Source organism: Tyto alba, unplaced genomic scaffold (genome assembly GCF_018691265.1).
Source record: "Tyto alba isolate M040663 unplaced genomic scaffold, T.alba_DEE_v4.0 Super-Scaffold_11, whole genome shotgun sequence".
In the NCBI taxonomy this organism is placed as follows: Eukaryota; Metazoa; Chordata; class Aves; order Strigiformes; family Tytonidae; genus Tyto; species Tyto alba.
Genome location: NW_024881273.1, coordinates 4,963,244 through 4,980,451, shown reverse-complemented (window position 1 = coordinate 4,980,451; position 17,208 = coordinate 4,963,244). Strand labels below are relative to the sequence as shown.

Sequence of the window (17,208 nt, the reverse complement as noted above, 5' to 3'; positions counted from 1 at the left end):
TTGGCTGGGCTGGTGGCCATGTGGGACACAGCAAAGGTGCCCGAGGTGGTGCTGGGGGAAGCTCTAGTGCTGCTGGAGTCCCTCAGGCAGGTGCTGCCCGTCTGCTTGTCTATGGGGAATGAAAATACTGTGCCATGACTTCAGCATCGAGCCTCGCTGGCGATCTTGGAAATAAAGCCAGCAGGAAAAACCCCTTTGTGGCAGTGAATAACTCCCTTCTGTGGGGGGATGTAGGGCACGTTGTCCCCACTAGCTGGTGCACTTCTCAGTCCTCTTTTGGCTTCCGTAGGAGTTAGCAAGGACTGAAGGAAGCAGGCAATGGGGCAGAGCTTCAGGTCCACAGAGGTTGGCCACTGGCCGTTAGTCTGCTATTGCTGGCTGGACTGTAGCAGCCTGTCACAGAAATTAAAGATCTGCTGGCATTTTCTGAGTCTTGAGCATTCCCCAGGGTGTTACAAGTGCAAGGTTTCTCATTAGTGGCTGATAATATGGCTTAATATGATTTGAGCCTCCTGCAGTTGTGTGAGGCTTCTCAAGGCTTCAGCATTTTTTATGTCCTCTGGAGTTTTGTCAGACTGAGATATTTCCTTAGGTTTGGCCTCCAGCCCACAAAAGCAACATCTGCAGGGCTCTCACACAGTGATGCCAGTCTACCTCAGCCATGGTTTGCCCTCAGCCTACTGAAGGACAAGTATGTGGAGGCTCCCCTGGTTTACCTTAGAGCCAAGACTGGGTCATGGCATTGACACACAGCTGCCCTCCTAGCTATATATATATGTGAGCCCCCATCTGGGTCTGCCTCCTCAGGTGTGCACTCACCATGGCTCGCTGGGAGATCCTGTGCTTTGCCTTGTGCTCCTGCCTCGGGGTAGCATGGGCTACAACTGTAAGTACAAGAGCCCTTCTTATGGCTTTCTAAGATATTTTGCCTGTGCCTGCCTGAATGAGCAAACTCCTGCTACGTCTGGTCTGAAGCCCATGAAAAAGGCCCTGCAGACCATGACAGTCATGGCAGGGTGTTTTTTTCCTGCCCTAAACATGACAAAGGCTCTCAACAACATTTTTCCAAAAGTTCCTGCACAGTTCTGTGTCAAGTCTGACCTGGTTTACATCTTAAGGCTGAAGGTCCTCCCCTTCTGCCATTTATTTTTGGAAGTGCAGGGGAATTGCTGCTGCCTGCCTGCAGGACATCTGCACAGGCACATCTCCAGCGGCAGCTACCTGTGGGCTTTCCACAAGGGTCCAAAGGGACAGCTGGGGCAAGTGGGCTGCAAGTGGGTCTATCTGTGGGACTGGCCAGGGCAAGGTGTGGGTGCTGGCAACATGGGAAGCCAGAGGCATGAATAACTGTGCAATGGATTTTCTCTTCGCAATGGTACCACATGTAGCTGGGTGTGGTGTACACGGAGGGCGGTTTTGTGGAAGGCGAGAATAAAAAACTGGGACTCTTTGGGGACTACATCGACATCTTCAGAGGGATCCCTTTTGCTGCTCCTCCAAAGACGCTGGAAGACCCCCAACCTCATCCTGGCTGGGATGGTAAGATCCAGATTTTGAATGCCTTTGGTTTGGGGTTTTATTTTCACTTCTCTTTAGTCTGTTATTGACAAGCCAAAGATGTTGTTGCCTGCTTTCATCTACTAATCAGCACCAAGAAAAAGCTCTTAGTCTCATGGTGAGTGTGAGAGTCTGTGTCTAAGTGTTCCTGAGCAACTCCAGTAACCACATGAAGTAACAAATCTGAAGCACGGCACCTGCATCTCCCCGCCCCATGCCTTGGCTGCCCAGATCTAGTTCACATGGGAAAGAGTCCCACTTTGTCACTCCCTCGGACCAGTCACAGTGGCTGGGTATCCTTTGATGCCTCTGCACTGGTCTCAGAGAGTAGAGGCTGGATGAATAGACAGTTTGCAACCAAAGGATGGAGTTGATGCCTCTTACTAGGACCTGCTGTCTCCCCTCTCTTCTTTCAGGAACATTGGAAGCAAAGAAATACAAAAATCGCTGCATGCAGATGACACTTACACAAACTGATGTCCGTGGGAGTGAGGACTGTCTCTATCTGAACATCTGGATCCCTCAAAAGAAGAGACACGGTATGTGCTTGGCAGAGACCTGCAGAGGAGATTCTCGGTTGCCTTTTGTGGACAAATTTATAGAATCATAGAACAGTTTGGGTTGGAAAGGCCCTTAAAGATCATCCACTCCCACCCCCCTGCCCCGGGCAGGGCCCCCTTCCCCCAGCCCAGGGGGCTCCCAGCCCCGTCCAACCTGGCCTTGAACCCTTCCAGGGAGAGGGCAGCCACTGCTTCTCTGGGCACCCTGGGCCAGTGACTCACCACCCAACAGTGAAGAATTTCTTCCTTACATCTCATCTAAAGCTACCCTCTATTTGCTCTAATCGTTCTGGAGCATCTCTCAGCAGCTATGTTCCCATAGTGAGCAACTGCAGGAGCACTGATTTTCAGAGGGAAAGGTGAGAGACATGTCAACCAATGTCCCTCAGCTGCAGCCTGGTGGGAGTTTCAGCCTCTTCTACAGAGTGTGGACTTCCTTTGCCATAGGCTACTGCAAAACATCATGTCTGTTCATGCCCAGGTGGAGTGATGCTCAGCGAGTCGATATGGGGACAGATGGGCAGGACCTGCTAGCTCTGTTGTGGCTCACACTGCTTTTCTTCTTCATCTCCCAGTCTCTACCAACCTGCCAGTGATGGTCTGGATCTACGGCGGCGCCTTCCTTTTAGGAGGGAGCCAGGGAGCCAACTTCCTCAATAACTACCTCTACGATGGCGAGGAGATCGCTGTGCGGGGCAATGTGATCGTGGTGACCATCAACTATCGCCTGGGGCCCCTGGGCTTCCTGAGCACCGGAGACGCAAACTTGCCAGGTACTGTAGCTGCTCCCTCTTCAGGGGACCCTGTCGTGGGTCCCCAGCTTATCAGCTTTGCTGTGCCCTTGCTCAATGGTGGGTGCTCTCTATTGCTCAGGGAACTATGGGCTGAAGGACCAGCACATGGCTATTGCCTGGGTGAAGAGGAATATCAAGGCCTTTGGGGGTGACCCAGAAAACATCACCATCTTTGGGGAATCAGCCGGTGCCGTCAGTGTCTCCCTGCAGGTGTGTTGTCTGTGTCGGACCCCACACACAGCCCCTTCTCTTCTCTGTAAACAGGAGAGATGGTCCCCTTGGCACTCCAGCACTTTCCTCCACATGCTGCCTGATTAACATCCTCCCCTGCCCGCGGATAGCAATGCTCAGCCTCTTTGCTTTGTAGCTGATTCTTCAGTTTAATCAGCCCTACCACTGCAGCCAAGTGTCCTTGTTTTTGGGACTGCAGATGAAATAGAATTTACTTGCCATGTCCCCCTACTCTGCTCCTCTTCTCACCTTATCACCTTTTAACTTTAACTGCTGAGACTGTTAAACAGCACGAGAGCAGGCAGCTTCCCCTGGCCTGGTGCACAAGCTGTGAGGTGATCAGCCGGATCTGGCAGGCGATGGTCTCTCCAGGATTTTGCACCTGAAATTCTCTTGTTTCTATTTTGTACCACAGACGTTGACCCCAAAGAACAAGGGCCTGTTCAAGAGAGCCATCAGCCAGAGCGGCGTTGGTCTCTGCAGCTGGGCCATCCAGAAGGACCCTCTCTCCTGGGCTAAAAAGGTACCGTGTGAGTCTTGCCTGAAGGAATGGAAAAAACAAAAAAGTGATTCCCTAGAGAAAAGCATAACTAGCAAGGGATTTTGCAGGAGCTATGCTGCCAAACAGAGCTTTGGAAACACTCTGCTTTGAGATTAAAACCAACCCCTCCTCTGCCTCTATCAAGCTGGTAATGAAACCTGGCTTTGGAAGGTAATGCTAGGAGATTTGTCTCTCTCTCTCCCCCTGCAGCTTGGACAAACTGTGGGCTGCCCCACAGACAACACCACTGTCTTGGCCAACTGCCTGCGCATCTCCGACCCCAAAGCCGTGACACTGGCCTACCACCTGGAGCTGATCAACCTGCCCTGTAAGTCCCCCGGCCCGCGCTGTGGTCCACCACCCCCCCAGGGCTCACCATGCCTTCGGCAGGACGCTGGGGTGATTGCCAGGAGTGTTGAAGCACTGCTTGTGTCCTTCTGAAAGGGGACAATAATGACAGATCTTGCAGTCACCCTTCTGCAAGCAGGTGCACATTGTGCTGAATGAATGCTGTCCATCATGCAATGGCAGCAGAGGAATTATCCAAGGGCCATGCCTTGGCCCCAAAGCAACTGCCTGGGCTTTCTGTCTTGTGAAAGTAGCAAGAGCAACTCCAGAACACAGCTTACAAAAAAAAAATGACCACAACCCTGCTATTTTCATTTGAGTCGCTGGGTGGAGTGTAAGACTCTCACACCGGATAGATAATGCTTCTGCTTTTGCTGCCTGTCGGGATTTCTATCCCAAGAAGACTCTCCTCTGCTTGCTCTCCTCCGGCTCCTAGCAAATATTCCCAGTGTTTAGCCATGCTCAGGACAGAGAGTGCCCAAGTGCAGCTGCACTGGCCGGAGCCGGCTGTCCTGGCAATGAGTGTGGCCAGATAGAGTGGGGAGAAGAAGTCTCCTGTTCCCCACCTTTGGCTGGGATTTTTGGGAAGGGGCCGGGGGAAGATGAAGAGGAATTGTTGATGTTACCTGCCAGCATTTGGCTGGCAGATCTCTTGTTCCTCTCCCCCACCTACAGGCATGAGTGTGGTCATGCTGAAGTCATCATCCAAGCTCTCATTCACCTCAACCTACTCTTTCCACAGCTTCTTGAGCCATGGGATACATCAGGCTACACATCTGTCTTTTCTCAGCTCCTAACAGACTCCAGTTTTGTCTCCTGCTGCAGCTCCCCTGGTTCACACACTCGCCCTCACTCCTGTCATCGATGGAGACTTCCTCCCAGACATGCCAGAGAAACTCTTTGCCAATGCTGCTGACATTGACTACATTGCTGGGATCAATAACATGGATGGGCACATCTTTGCTGGCATTGATTTACCTGCTATCAACCGCCCACTTGTGAAAATCACTGCGTAAGTGAAAGATGCTCTTAAAACCCTTAACAGGAGGAACCTTATTTTTAATGTAGCCCCCAAACTCCAAGGAGTTATACCTGAATGGACAGGGCACTACCTTCAAAACAGGATGTCACTCCAAGCCAGGGTGCCTAGGGCATGTGTTGCCAAGTCCAGAGTGTTTAAAAGAGAGGACCAGGTAGTGAGGAAGCCTCCCCATCTATCTTTAAGGTGCTCCTGAGCTCAGCACCAGCGACAGGTTTGGCAGCCCTGATGCTCTCCCTCCAGAGCAGGCACATGCCAGACATGCTGGGCACCCTCTGAGAGAGACTCCGTTTTGCAGACAGAAGGAGCTTGTGGCCAATTTGGCCCCAGGCCAAATTTCTTCTGAGAAAGCTGGGAAGCACATGTCTGCCATCTATGATCTGGAATGAAATCACTGTCTTTTACTCCCCCAAACTGTTGCTAATCACAGGGTCGGATGTGAACATCAACAGGAGCTGGGATTCATTTCCATGAGCCTTGCCCCTTTTGAAGCCGCCGGTCTGTAATTAGTTGCTACTACTTGTCTTTTCAGGGATGAGGTCTACGATTTGTTGAAAGGACTTACTGTGGACAGGGGTGAGCGTGGAGCCAATGCAACATACAATATCTACACGCAAGTGTGGGGTGACAAACCGGACCAGGAGACCATGAAGAAGACAGTGGTGGACGTGATTACTGACTACATCTTCCTGGTTCCCACACAGTGGGCACTGAATCTGCACCGGCAGAATGCCCGGTGAGCAGCTCAGCCCTGGCAGGAGCCCAATGCCTGCCATGGGGGCTGAAACACTGCGTTTCCAGCACAAGGGGCTGATGAGTGGGTTAAGAGGGCTGAACTTGAAGGAGGAAGGCTTTTTTGGTACTGAGTACATGCTCACATGTAGCTTGTACAAACACTATTTCTCTAATGCTGCATGGGACTCATGATGGGAATTTGTTTTAAATTCCCATCATGAGTTTGTTATAAATTCCCATTCAACCAAGTTTTTGCCTCCTAAAAACTTCCAACTTCATCCTAGCAATGTTTCATGTAGTGAGACATGGCAGTTGGATGATATGAGGGTTAGGGTAAGAATCTGAAATGGAAATTAAGAATTACCAGAGAGATGGATGTTTTCCCCTGAGACCACTTAGACGCATGTGAGCATCTTCCAAGGCTGAATGTCTGGCTCTGCCCGTATTTGCAGAGTGGTTATGAATCTGCACCTCTTTCTCTGCTCTCCACTCACAGCTGCTTAGCAAGTCTATTTTATTTCCCCAGGAATGCCAAGACATACAGCTACTTGTTCTCCCAGCCATCCCGAATGCCCATCTACCCAAGCTGGGTAGGGGCAGACCATGCTGATGACCTGCAGTATGTGTTTGGGAAGCCCTTCAGCAGCCCCCTGGGCTACCTGCCCAAGCACAGGACTGTCTCAAGTGCCATGATTGCTTACTGGACCAACTTTGCCAGCACAGGGTGAGTGATTCCAATTCCACATTTGGGGCTTGCTGCAGCACTTCAACCCGCTGCTTTTGCCTATTCACTTCTCAGGTGCAATTCCCAAAAGTGGGGTGTACTCTGTAGTTCTGTTGTGAGCCTGGCTCTATGTCTTCCAGTGGTGGAGTTTGCTCTGGGTCCTTTTCATCCAGAGAACACCTGGGGACAGCAGAAGCATTTACAGAACTTGTAAACTGTGCTTAAACTTAATGATGAAGTTTGCTTCCGAATCCTGGCACAGACAGGAGTTAAGCCCCTGAGTGCAGCCAGGGACGATGCTAGTGGGGATCAAGGGAGGAGACTGCAGGTCAGCAACTCACTTCTAGCAGGAAGAATTGCTATTGCTTGTCCCAATGTCAAATTCTCTCTTTGCATTCACTTAAAGCCTCACTTGAGCAGACGGAGTCCCTGCCAAACGCCACAAACCTTACTGCACCCTCAAGCTGCCCTGATAAAACTGAACTTCTACGTACCTTTTTTCCCCAGTGATCCCAACAAAGGGAATTCAGAGGTGCCAGTTAACTGGCCACCCTACAGCACTGAGAACACTTACTACTTGGAAATCTACAACAAGATGAACCAGAACTCTGTGAAGCAGAACCTGAGATCCCGGTATGTGGACTTCTGGAACTCGGTTTATCAGAATCTGCCACAGGTTGCCAACATCTCCCTGGCTGAGGAACTGCTGTGGAACTGAGAAAACACACCTTTTAAAGATAGGCTGAATTCAATAAAGGCTTGCTTGTAACTGAGCAATTCTGGCTTCTCTGTGTTTTTGCTGTGACAGAATTTTCTCTCTAACATTAAGGTCAGGCAGCAAGAGACACCCCGACTCTGAGCAAAGTGCATTCCCCTGGTCCAGAACACAGCAATGTCCCGGTGAAGCTGCTGACACACAGGGCTGCGGCTTGACCTGCTCTGCCAGCCCTTTGGCTCGGGGTTTTTGGCTCAGGGCTTTTGTTTCCTCGTGGCCAGCCTGGCAGGACAGCCCCAAGCCCGGCCTGTCCTCTGGATAGCCCCGCAATACCATCAGCAGCCATGCTGATAATAAAGCAGCTCTTAGGTAATTACAGTTGTAATATAAGCACACGAACTAACGGGTGAGCTGCTGCCATACGTGCACAGAAATCAGCTCAGAAACTCAAAGAGGGAGAAATAAACCCACATGGGGGAGGTTATTCTGCACTGGTTTAGGGGGTCAAGCCCCTCCTTGGCAGAGGCCAGGCTGGGCTGGGGAGCTCCAGCTCCGAGCCTGGGAAGGATGAGGAGCACGACTACCAACCGGCCGCCGTCTCCATCATCATCTTCATCTCCATTTCCATCTTCATCTCCACCCCCACGCCGCGCCCGTAGGAACCGTTCCTGTAGGAACCTTTGTGCGGCGGAACCTTTGTGCGCCGGCCCGTGGGGCGGGCACGGTCTGTGGGGGGGGAAGGGAGCGGCTGACGGGAGGGCCCGAGCCCGAGGCCGGGCAGCGATGGCGGCGGAGCGGCAGTGGCGGGAGCGGGGTTCGGCTGTGCTGGAGCTGCCTCGTTCGCCGCGGTTGGTGTGCGTGGAGTACCCGGGACTGGTGCGGGACGTCGGGGCCATGCTGCGGACCCTGGGAGGAGAGCAGGGGGTGTCGCGGGTGAGGGGGGAACGGCGGGAGCGCGGAGGTTGCCCAGAGGGTGGGAGCGCAGGGAGAGTGAGGAAGCCCTGAGGGTCTCGGAGAGGTGTCAGAGCTCAGCCCTGACCCTTGGCGGGGGGCGGGCAGCGAGCCCCACGCTGTGGGACCCCCTTGTCGGGGCCGTTCAGGCCCAGCACACCCCCACGCAGGCTCCACGTGTGGTTTCAGGGTGAAGCCGATGTTCTGGGCCGCTGCTGCCCACGGGAGAGGAGGCGGGAGGCGTCGGGCAGGGTGGGAGATGCTGACAGAGACTCTGCCTGCCCTCGCTGACAGATCTACGCAGACCCTGCCAAAAGGCTGGAGCTGTATTTCCGCCCCAAGGACCCGTACTGCCATCCCGTATGTGCCAATCGCTTCCCCACCTCCACCGTGCTGCTCAAGGTGAAGAGGAGGACCAAGAAGAAGAAGCAGTTGGATGCCGAAGAACAAATCCAGCCAGAAGTCCAGTTTGAAATGGAAATTCTTGGGACTGTCACCACTGTTTACAAATTTCAAGGTAGTACTTGGGTTTGTGTCTACGGGGCTTAAAGACAAATTCATCTGATGGGAAAGGGAAGTGTTTCCCTTCAGACAATTCAAGACTGGAAAGAAAATCAAGCGTCCAGTTGTTACAGCCTCCTTGCTGTACAAACCTTTGCATGAACTTATCAGGCTCCTGCTCCTGAAGGCTGAGTGTTGTGAGAAATATTGCAATATTTACAACGAACCTCACAATGTTTTAACTGTTGTTTCCCACAGGAATGTCTGATTTCCAGTACCTGGCAATGCATTCTGGTCCTGATGGCAAACAAACTTCCATGTATGACAAAGTCCTAATGCTCAAACCAGAGAAGGAAGAATTTTTCAATAGAGAATTACCTCTCTACATCCCACCACCAATTTTCTCACGTCTGGACACTCCCGTTGACTATTTTTATCGGCCAGATATACAACACCGGTTAGTGATTTTTCTCATAATGTAGTAAGTAGCTGTGTTGGTTCTGGAATGGGTAGATGGTGAAACATTCTGTTTGTTTGTTACATACTTCTAACAGAAAGTCTTCAACTTAAGATTTCCTTTTCTATCACTTGAAGATGCCTCCAATCCATTCTGATTTCAGTGGTGTTATAGGATCTGTGCTCTTGAAGCATCAGAGCAGCACTAAATATATCATTGGTGTATTTCACCTGTTTAAGCTGCCACCTTGTTCCGCTTTATCCCTCTTGATTTGGCACAACAGCAGCAGGCACGCTGGAAAAACTGCCTGGACAGCAGCAACCTCAGCGAAAGTCCGCTTGAGGACTTGCCAGGTGAGGGGACCTGGAGATCTGAAGATGACTGCCTCCCCAGCACGCTGCACGCAGCGAGCCCGGCTTTCTGCCTGCTTCCCCTGGGCTGAGCTGGGGCAAAAGTGTGCAGGAGTCGATGCCAAATGCTGCTGTGAGCGCGCTCGCCGGGCCTGTTCCCTCCTGGCCCTCGGTCGGTTTTGCCAGAAGAACAATCTGTGAGATCTCCCACAAGAAACATCTTTCATTTTCTCACCGTAGTCCTTCATCGGCACTTTTAAAAAAAAAAAAAAAAAAAAAAAAAAAATTATCTTAACTGCATTTCTACCTTGCCTCGTCCCTGTACCCTACTGAGCTGCAGGAACTACAGGAGAGCAAATGCAGAGGGTGAAGCCTTTTGTGCTGTAAATGCATTTCATACGGATTAGTAGCCAACTGCCCGAGGGTTTTCTGTCAGGTAGTACAGGGGACTTCTGCCATCAGGCAACTGGATGCAGTTTTGCAGGGTTATCTTTTTAAATTTAAATTTTCTTCCCTCAGTGGTGTCACAAGAGTCTTTGATGGTTACCAGTATGTGGTAGGGAGATGGGGCCGGAGTGAAACCAACCCACTGCTCGCATGGTGGAGTCCCTTCTCTTCCAAAATGCGGAGCACAAAAACATGCACGTTTCTGCATGTTCCTGTGAAGGCCCCAAATCCATGGATGCCACAGGCAGAAAGCAAACCTGATCCTTTCCCTGTTTCTTAGGGAGGGATACAACAATCCCCAGGTGTCTGGTGAGAACCTGATTGGCCTCAGCAGGGCCCGTCGCCCACACAACGCTATCTTTGTGAACTTTGATGATGAAGAAATCCCAACTAAACCCCTGGATGCTGCTGTACAGACCTGGAAGAAAGTGTGCACCAATCCTGTGGATAAAAAGGTGGAGGAAGAGCTGAGAAAGGTACGTGCCTTGCTCCTGAGCTGAGCACTATAATACAGCATGCTGTGTAGGAAAAATCTGCATGCAGCCATTTTCTCCCGACTTCCTCCAATATTCTTGGTGATTGTGACTGACTGATACAGCATGAGTCGGTGGACACCGCTGACACTGCTGTGTTCAGTTCACTTATGCAAGTCAAAATTTAAATCTGTGTTTGCAGCCTATTCACATAAAGTTCTTTTTTGTGCCACTAGTTCTTACATCACTGTTCTGATAGCTCATACTGTGGGCCAAAGGCACTGACACAGAAGAAAGTCCACTTGGAAAGCTGAACAGCCAGTGGTTACCCACTTCCCACTGTTCCATGGTTGTTTTTGTATTGTTTTAGCTCTTTGAAGTCCGTCCTGTCTGGTCTCGGAATGCAGTAAAAGCCAATATCAGTGTCCACCCGGACAAGCTGAAACTTCTGTTGCCGTATTTGGCCTATTACATGGTAAGTCCTTCAATCTGCCCTCGTGCCTGTCTGAGACTGCCAGGAGGCAGAGCAAGGGAGCTGCAGCTGGCTGTTCCTGGTCCTTTACTGTTTCTGAGGTCCTACCACTAATTACCTGAGGTTAATGTTACGTAATGAGAAAGAGGGAAGGAAACCCTTGCTTTTGAACAGAAGTTGAAGCTATGGAGGATTCAGTAACTATTTGCTTCATTGGTTCTAATTGGCTTTGCAGTTCAGTCAGACACTCAAATTGACTATCCATCTGGTAATGGTAGCAGAATTCTTCCAAACACACACTTTATTGTGATCTCAAACAGTTTGTAAAAGCACACAAATATTTGTGCTTTGATGCATTGATTTCCCAAGTTTCAGTATCTAAATTCTGGCATGGCAAGTGAGGAAAGAGCTGGTAAAAGAAATAATCCTTGGGCCATGAGGGGAAATACTAGAATTTTCTGGGAAGCTCTGCAACACTGTACTGGTTTTTTGTAACCATCTTTCCCCATGTGTGTCTGTGCAGTTAACAGGTCCCTGGAGAAGCTTGTGGGTTAGGTTTGGGTATGACCCCAGAAAACACCCTGAAGCAAAGATTTATCAAGTACTGGACTTCCGAATTCGCTGTGGAATGAAATATGGTAAAAGGGCCCAACCCACAGAGACATTCTCTCTGCTTTCTGGTTAATCCTGGTAGTACTTTTCTTTTACTTGTTTTTTAAACTCTTGCTGTGTTTCTGCTCTGATGAAGATGACGCCTTTTGAGCTCATTGCTTACTTTAGCTGTTCCGTAAACTCCTTTAGTACTCTATTTAATAGGATGCAGTACGTCTTTCCTCATTTGGCACATTCCAAACTCAGTGGACAGCTGGCTGACTTTCCCTCTCCTTGTGTCCAAAGCCCAAGTAGATGTAGCAGACTGTCTTCCCTCTTGCTCAGGGAAGGCACTGAGCAGTAGATTCTGTTACTTACACAGTAGCTTTTCCTCAAGGACCTCAACATCTTGTGCAGGACACCAGGTCTCAGGGCAAGTTGAGGGCAGGGACTTTCTGAGGTCATCTAATAAGTCCGTGACAGAGCTGGCATCCAGTCATTAACATCAGACCACATGCCCTCTTCTTTCCAGATTAAAGGGTTTTGTTGATCTGATACTTCTCCTCTCCCTACTTTGCCAAAGTCACCATACCCCAAGGATCAGCCAGCCTTTCACACACAGTCCAGCACTTCTGTTACTGAGCTCGAGACACTCTGCAGGGTGCTTGCCCTTGGTTCATTAGTTTGTTTTTTTTTTTTTTCACCTCTAGGTTACGCTCCTAATGATATGCCTGTGAAAGCCAAACGCAGCACATATAACTACAGTCTGCCCATCACTGTCAAGAAGCAAGGTATGCTGTGCCAGCAGAAGGGCTGCCTGACTCTTCTGGTTTACCCCATCCTAGTCACAGGTGGTGAAGGGTCTTCCCATGTTCTAGCTAAGCCAAAATTGGAGCTTTATTTCTGGTTATAATATGGTGCTGCTGTTAAATCAGTAGATGAGTCTCCTGCTGGGAAGTGGTGTGAGAGTTTTGGATGCGTGTCTGGCTGAGCCACAGTATTTATTAGCAGACAGGAGGAGTTCTGCAAGCAGCTGTGGGAATTCAGCATTCCCTTCTGTTCGGATATAGTGCAGAGTAAGGGGAGAATTGTTCTCTTTTCTTTGTTAAGGGAGAGTAGAAAAGGTTAAAATTATGAACAAATGCGCTGCGGAAAAAGCTGCCAAACTCAGCACCTTTTCCATAACTCCAGTAGCGTCGCTGAGGAATGAGCAGTGTGGTTTTGGTTGCTGCGTTGGTCTGGGTTTTGCTGAGCAGCAAAGTTGAATCAACATAGAGAAGTGACAGTACAATGCCATGGAGTGAAAGATGTCACTAATTAGAACTTTTTTTTTTTTTTTTTTTTTTTTGTCTTTCAGTAAGTCATACAGTCAGTGTACATGATCTGAAACAGGGGCTTGGTACATCTGGTGCGTCCGGTGCAAAAAAGCCTGCCTCCAGCAGGTATAAACTGAAGGTAAGCATTACGCTCTTTGACCAGAACCTTGAAAGAGCTTGCTGAAAAAGGGCTGCTTCCTGTTTTGTCAGTCATTAAAGGGACAGTGGCGAGTGAGTTGGTGTCTTCAGGTTTACCTGGGAAGCTGCTAGTTGTACCTGTCACTACAGAACATCACCTGCTGTGCACTGAATGTATTTCTTACATGCTGCAAGATGGGATTGGTACTCTCAGCCCTAGTCTTAGATGTGATGAGCGTTTTGTTTCAGTTGATAAAATGGGAATTCTATGTGCAGTGAAGTGCAAAAAATCACCATGTATTTATCAGGTTGTCCTGCAAAATCCAGCAAGGCAAAATAAATGAACAGGAGTCCTTTACTTTTCCCTTTTGCTAGAATGAAACCTATGACCCACTGTTACGCAGTACCAGGCTGCAGACAGAGCTGCAGTTTGAAGAGATGCAGTGTGTTCTCTGCACAGCTGTGCTCTTGTGACTGTGGCTGTGGTGAAATTTTGCTGCATTCCCCATTCAGCTTTATCTTTCGCTGTATGCAGACCTGTGCTTTGGAATCGATTTGTGTTGGAAGTGCCTTGTTCCTGAATCAGTCCATTGGAAATGCTTTTCAGTTATGCCACAGTTGTCCTGTTACACCATAAAAACACACGTTAACCCGTTCCTTCTTTCCTCCTCTTAGGAATCCATCTACATTTTCCGAGAAGGAGCCTTACCCCCTTACCGGCAGATGTTCTACCAGCTCTGTGATTTGAATGTGGAGAGGTATTGCACACTGGTAGCCGAGTCCTCTGTTAGAGATAGATTTCAAAGCCTGTTGTTTATATCCAGTCCATTGCCCTCCCTCTCCTTGACCAGAAACTGAAGAGCTGTTTAGCTTCTGAATAAAAGTAGAACAGGCTTTTCACACACCAACTTCCTTTCCCGTAGGACAATTACCCAAATAACCAAATATGCTATTCTAACTCAATGAAGTAAAATGCAAGTTAGCCACAGTCTGTCTTCTATGAGGAAGCCTGTGACTAAACATAGAAGATTAACATTTCCTTCCCTTTTGCTGCTTTTTAGCCTACAGAAAATCATCCGTCGGAATGACGGCACAGAGTCAGAATGCACGGAGCGGGACGGGTGGTGCCTTCCAAAGACGAGCGATGATCTGCGAGATAGCATGTCTCTGATGATAAAGCAGATAATCAGATCCACAAGACCTGGTAAGGATGCTTCTGAACATCAAAGTGCCTTACCGCCCTCCTGCCTCCTACGGCAGCGTGTTACTACCTTCCCAAAGGTGTTGAGCTGTTACGGGCTGAGTGATGATGTTGCAGTCAGCGCTGGGGCAGCGGTGGTCCCGTATTTGCCTCCTCCTTCGTGCTATGTCTGGTGTTGTGTTCTAGCTTATTTCAGTGTGTTAGCTAAGGCTGTTCTGCAGCGTCAGTGTGGGTTGAGATTAGGAAGGGCTGGGAATAAAGGCTTTCTGTTTCATCTCCCCAGTGTCATGGCCTTCCAGTTTTAAATGTCTTTGCACAGTGATAATCGAGATCTTATTCTTACTGATGTATCTGTTGGTGGCATTTTACTTTTTATTGGTGTTATTAATTGAACAAGAAGTGAGGAAATTATTTTCGCATGATGCTGGGCCAAAACACTATCCCAGTGACTTCAGCCAGAATCAGCTAGGAGAGGAGGCACAGCACTGCAGCTCTGCCGCTGTGCTGCAGCGTTCCTGGAGTATGAAAACAAATTGCTCTGGGCTTGATCAGATTCTATTAAGATGTGCAACATTAGCTGTGCCCCTCCAGCTTCTGCCTTCCTCTCGCATTTTATGAACTTTGTTGCAAATGTCCTTGGGTTTCACTGAGGCATCACACTGTCTTTCTTTCTTCCTTCCCAATTTAGCTCTTTTCTCAAATACAACAAGCAGTGAAGATGGCAAAGAGCAGCTGGCATATGAATCTGGAGAGGATGAGGATGATGAAGAGGAGGAGGAAGAGGACTTCAAGCCTTCAGATGGGAGTGAAAATGAAATGGAGACAGAAATTCTGGACTATGTGTGAACTCGGGCTGCTGCTGGACAAAATCATCTCTGCTTTTGTTCCCTGAGTGCTGAGGATTCAGCCACTACGCCCAGGATGTGGGAAAGCAGAACTTGCACCAGGATGACAACGATTTCTCTGCACTGACTGTGGTACCTGCTGATGGCCGTCATTCTGGATGTTAGGGAGCCACTGACCACATTGCCATAACTGCTGGCTAATAAGCCCTCAAGCAAGCTCAACAAACCCCCAAGAAAGAGCACAGCATCCAAAGCAGCTGGAAATACACCAGAAAAGAGGAGCAGTTGCATTCCCAGGTCTCTCCGTGGGTGGGAAACTCACCTTGGCTGGGCTGGTGGCCATGTGGGACACAGCAAAGGTGCCCGAGGTGGTGCTGGGGGAAGCTCTAGTGCTGCTGGAGTCCCTCAGGCAGGTGCTGCCCGTCTGCTTGTCTATGGGGAATGAAAATACTGTGCCATGACTTCAGCATCGAGCCTCGCTGGCGATCTTGGAAATAAAGCCAGCAGGAAAAACCCCTTTGTGGCAGTGAATAACTCCCTTCTGTGGGGGGATGTAGGGCATGTTGTCCCCACTAGCTGGTGCACTTCTCAGTCCTCTTTTGGCTTCCGTAGGAGTTAGCAAGGACTGAAGGAAGCAGGCAATGGGGCAGAGCTTCAGGTCCACAGAGGTTGGCCACTCTGGCCGTTAGTCTGCTATTGCTGGCTGGACTGTAGCAGCCTGTCACAGAAATTAAAGATCTGCTGGCATTTTCTGAGTCTTGAGCATTCCCCAGGGTGTTACAAGTGCAAGGTTTCTCATTAGTGGCTGATAATATGGCTTAATATGATTTGAGCCTCCTGCAGTTGTGTGAGGCTTCTCAAGGCTTCAGCATTTTTTATGTCCTCTGGAGTTTTGTCAGACTGAGATATTTCCTTAGGTTTGGCCTCCAGCCCACAAAAGTAACATCTGCAGGGCTCTCACACAGCAGCACAGAGCTGGACTCCTGGATACATACGGATGTGTGTACGTGTATATTCACACAGAAGGTGCAGTTGAGGACTGCCTCCTCAGGTGTGCACTCACCCTGGCTCGCTGGGAGATCCAGTGCTTTGCCTTGTGCTCCTGCCTCAGGCTGGCAGGGGTTGCCATGATAAGTACAAAGGCATTTCTAACAGCTTTAAGACTGGATAAGCAGGGTCTGAGCATCGATCGGTTGGTCTGGGGACACCTCCAGCCTGGGTAAGGTGTGGGTCCTGGCAATCTGGGAAGCCAGAGGTGTGAGGGGCTCTGCAGTGGACTTACCTTCTGACTGCAGAGATGGATGAAGGAGAGACACAGTGGACACACCACTGCCTGTTAGGAATATGCGCTTGGGTATTAGCAGGCACCGGGAATAAACACTCTTCAAAATGCTAAGGAAAACACCTGAAGCCAAACTTTCTATCAGCAGGAGGCCTGTGGCCAAAGCAGCCAGAAATCACTTGTGCCAGAGTTAATTTACTTCCCAGCCATTTTCAAAATTCCTCTGTCCAGGAAGACTCCGGTGATTTGGATGTTTAATTCTGCCTGAGCAGGTAACAGCATTACCAGCTGTCTGTACAGTATGATCTTTTCATATGCAAAAGCTCAGGGTTTAAGTTAATCTGTGTAGCCAAAGGCACAGAGGAATTCTGGACAGTGCAGCTGCCATCTTTAATACCCACATTCAGAATTGCCACACTATGCAGGTAACCACTGTGGTTTGTGCAATTTTAAAATAGAAAATATACGTGCTGGCTGTGATAGGAAATGAGCCTCAAACCAAGGCAAACCACTGTCTCCACGCCATAAGGACCAGCCACTGCATCTGCTCTTAAAGCCCTTGCTTATACCAAAAGAAGTGAAGCCAGTGAATTGGATATCACATTTATGCAACTGGAAAACGTAACAGTTTCAACAACTCGCAGGTTCAAATTAATAGGGTTCACTTGAAAATCAGGTGCTGGTCCCTCGAACAAAAAGCCTGTATCTTGGTTCAAACAAAAAACAAGACTCAACTCAACAGAGTTAGCGTTAGGTACTAACGACAGGCGCAAGTGCCGCCTCCTCCCCAGGTTGACAACTCTCTCCAGGACCGTGCTGGCATTTTGGAGAAGTAGGACAGGACACCCCCTGCCTTGAGGCAGAGACATTTGAGCATCAGTATTTTATTGCAAAGACTAATTACATTGCTGTGTACAAGTCACACCAGGCAGTGTGCTCC

At 49.4% G+C, this 17,208-nt stretch overlaps 2 protein-coding genes and 1 long non-coding RNA gene across 5 annotated transcripts; all 3 read left to right on the top strand.

Moving 5' to 3' along the window:
* The first annotated feature begins 245 nt into the window (after positions 1-245).
* Positions 246-17,190, top strand: LOC122152749. The gene is made up of 2 exons (XR_006164763.1): positions 246-793; positions 16,024-17,190. It is a non-coding gene; the product is annotated as an uncharacterized LOC122152749 (long non-coding RNA).
* CEL (carboxyl ester lipase) lies at positions 785-7,306 on the top strand. Its single transcript, XM_009967788.3, has 11 exons — positions 785-886; positions 1,389-1,539; positions 1,974-2,096; positions 2,693-2,890; positions 2,991-3,121; positions 3,558-3,665; positions 3,894-4,011; positions 4,857-5,043; positions 5,603-5,806; positions 6,332-6,529; positions 7,037-7,306. Exons 1-11 carry the CDS (start codon positions 821-823, stop codon positions 7,245-7,247), a joined length of 1,695 nt encoding a protein of 564 aa, XP_009966090.2. The 5' UTR covers positions 785-820; the 3' UTR covers positions 7,248-7,306.
* On the top strand, positions 7,967-15,499 carry GTF3C5 (general transcription factor IIIC subunit 5). 3 transcript variants are annotated; one of them, XM_042786488.1, is made up of 11 exons: positions 7,967-8,177; positions 8,490-8,712; positions 8,955-9,153; positions 10,231-10,426; positions 10,794-10,898; positions 11,419-11,533; positions 12,197-12,277; positions 12,844-12,941; positions 13,616-13,698; positions 14,002-14,144; positions 14,830-15,499. In XM_042786488.1, exons 1-11 carry the CDS (start codon positions 8,028-8,030, stop codon positions 14,985-14,987), a joined length of 1,551 nt encoding a protein of 516 aa, XP_042642422.1. In that variant the 5' UTR covers positions 7,967-8,027; the 3' UTR covers positions 14,988-15,499. The 3 variants fall into 3 exon arrangements, with proteins under 3 accessions (XP_042642422.1, XP_042642423.1, XP_042642424.1); XM_042786489.1 differs by having other exon boundaries at positions 8,000-8,092; XM_042786490.1 differs by having other exon boundaries at positions 8,003-8,098.
* Positions 17,191-17,208: the final 18 nt, after the last annotated feature.